The 2,823-nt window shown below is 34.3% G+C and overlaps 1 protein-coding gene across 1 annotated transcript; it reads left to right on the forward strand.

The window, feature by feature from the left end:
- The first annotated feature begins 386 nt into the window (after positions 1-386).
- Positions 387-2,599, forward strand: LOC120071490 (WAT1-related protein At4g30420-like). The gene is made up of 7 exons (XM_039023805.1): positions 387-788; positions 869-937; positions 1,013-1,129; positions 1,208-1,457; positions 1,561-1,719; positions 1,811-1,959; positions 2,049-2,599. Exons 1-7 carry the CDS (start codon positions 604-606, stop codon positions 2,242-2,244), a joined length of 1,125 nt encoding a protein of 374 aa, XP_038879733.1. The 5' UTR covers positions 387-603; the 3' UTR covers positions 2,245-2,599.
- Positions 2,600-2,823: the final 224 nt, after the last annotated feature.

Here is a 2,823-nt window from a genome sequence, read left to right on the forward strand (position 1 = left end):
CCTCACTTCAACCATCTTGGACGACGTGGTGCCACATCTGAAAATCGCCGCAATTTTCTTTTTGAAAAAAATCGAAATTATCTTTTATTTATATATATATATATAATTATCCCATTCTTACTCTTGCCTCACACAATTATCACAACATGACAATACTGATTCAGAACTTATGTCAGTAAACGTAGATCCACGTAAATTTCGAAACTTTTATAAATCTTCATTTTTTTAAAAAAAAATTCATGTCTGATAAATTTTTAAAATTTTAAAATTGAAAATTTAAACCTCAGACACAACATTAATCATCATAAGTTATAAGTAATAAAAATAATTAATTTAGTAGACAAAATTAAAAGGTTTATAATGAAACCGCCGTAGAAGTATATCGCAAGAGATGATGTAAAGATTAAAAACAAACCATTTGAGAGAAGGCACGTGCCAATTTGCTCCCATGTGGATCGGTTCCATGGAAGACAACACATTTCACAGATTGTTACCTTCTACAACTCAACATTGGCGATCCTCTTCGCACCCTTCTATTTAGTTGGGATTGAGAGAAATTAAGCACTACGGCAAAGTTGGCTCTGTTTTCAAAAGAATACAGAGATGGGGTGGCGTTTTGAAGATTACGGCCCTGCATTGGCTATGGTGGGTTTACAGTGTATTTATTCTGTTCTTGCCATCTTCAGCCGAGCCGCTTTGGTCCATGGCATGAGCCCTAGGGTCTTTGTTGTTTACAGAAATGCCATTGCCACTCTAACCATGGCCCCTGCTCTTTATTTCTCAACAAGGTATTTCATATATATTATAATTACACTTCATGATCCATAACATCCCATATTTCAAATTACTTTTACTTATTTTGTTGTAGGATAAGTGGCAGCAGAATTTTCATCGGATTCAGAGGCTTTTCTCTCATATTTATCACTGCTCTTATTGGGTATGAATAAATTTTTGGTCTTTCCAAAACCCATGTTTTTGTTTTGTTTAAAATTAATGGAATTTTATTTGATAGAGTAACGGGCAACCAAAATGCCTATTTTGAAGGACTTTACTTATCCTCTTCGTCAGCTGCAAGTGCCATCGTTAATTTAATACCAGCCATCACTTTCGTTATGGCAGTCACTGCAGGGTACGAAACTTGATCTTTTTCATCTCTATTTAAAAAATTAAAGACATTACATAACAAAAATATCAAATTTAATTTCAGATTAGAGAAACTAAAAGCAAGAAGCTGGAGAACTGCGGCAAAAATAATAGGAACAGTGGTATGTGTGGGTGGAGCTGCTTCAATGGCCTTAATAAAAGGCCCTAAATTATTAAACGCGCAAAATTTGCCTAAAAATATTAGCTTTCTCAATATGTTGGGAGCTGTCCATCCCGAGGGAGACACGTGGCTTCTTGGCTGTGTACTTCTCTTTGTCAGCAGTTGCTTTTGGGCATTTTGGATCATCATGCTGGTTAGTCAAAATTCCTCTTATTTTAGTTTTAAACAATATTTGGCTGTTTTATGTTAATTATGATGTTAATTATGACCCAAAATTAAATTAATCAAATCATCAGGTTCCAATTTCAAGACACTGTCCAGACCCAATAATTTCTTGCACATGGTTGTTATTCATCGCTACAATACTCTCAGGCGTTTTTACAGTTCTTGTAGACGACAACACAAAAGTCTGGAATCTTCCTTCTCTATTACAGTTCGCTACTTGTTTATATGCCGTAAGTTCCTTTTTTCTTTATTAAATTTTATCAACTCAATTTTGAATTAGTTTTTAATGTCCTAAACCGAAATTAAATTTTGATTTACAAGGGAACAAGCTCGGCATTGTCGTTTTTCGTTCAATCTTGGTGCGTTTCACGAAGAGGCCCTCTTTTCACTGCATTATTCAACCCTGTTTGTACAGTCATCACAACATTCGTTTCTTCTCTATTTATGCACGAACAGCTCTACTTTGGCAGGTATACTAAATAAATAAACAATACATTACAATTAATTTTATTAAACCTTGATCTAATTTGCTAAATTTGAATAATTGGGGGCGATGCAGCTTGATGGGTGCTATTGCAGTGATAATTGGGTTGTATATTGTATTATGGGGTAAAGCTAAAGATGTTGAAGAAATGAAACGACGACGTGCTGAAGTTCAAAATGGGATTGATGATAATTCTGAGAAGAATGATATAGAACAGCCATTGTTATGTGATGAGGAGTCTGATGAAACAATCAAACATGATAAAGTTTGAGGAATATTAGATTTGATTTCATGATCGCTAAATTTTTTTTTGTATTCAAGAGATGGGATTAGTGAAAGATACAAGAATATTCTGTTTTGTTTGTTTTGGTGTTGCATTTTTTTTTTCCTGTAATTTTCACCTCAAAATTGTGTTTTTGTGGATCACGAGTCGTTGGGCAAAGGTTTTGGAAGTATGTGTACAAAGTCTTAGAGCTTCTGACAAGTGATTAGTAATAGAACATGTGACACGTGATCAACTCCAATCCTACGTGTATTCTGCTAAACATGGCCCACCATACATCTGTGTTCGTACATCTGTGTCTATAGTTTGTATAAAACTCCAATGCAATATTGAAGCTTTTAAATTTTGGATTGGAAAGAGAATGCAACATTTAATTCCTAAGTTATGACAAGTTACTCCTCCCCTGTTTATATGAAATACCAAAATGGTATTCCATGTTTCAAATCTGAATAACACTTCGGACGGTTTGGGAGATTGAATGTAATTAAAATTATTGAGATTCAGAAGAATATTAAAATACGTGAGAAATTGAGGAGGCACGAAAGTAAAACTAATAAGAAAGAGGGT

The sequence above is a fragment of the Benincasa hispida genome, chromosome 2 (assembly GCF_009727055.1).
Source record: "Benincasa hispida cultivar B227 chromosome 2, ASM972705v1, whole genome shotgun sequence".
Classification (NCBI taxonomy): Eukaryota; Viridiplantae; Streptophyta; class Magnoliopsida; order Cucurbitales; family Cucurbitaceae; genus Benincasa; species Benincasa hispida.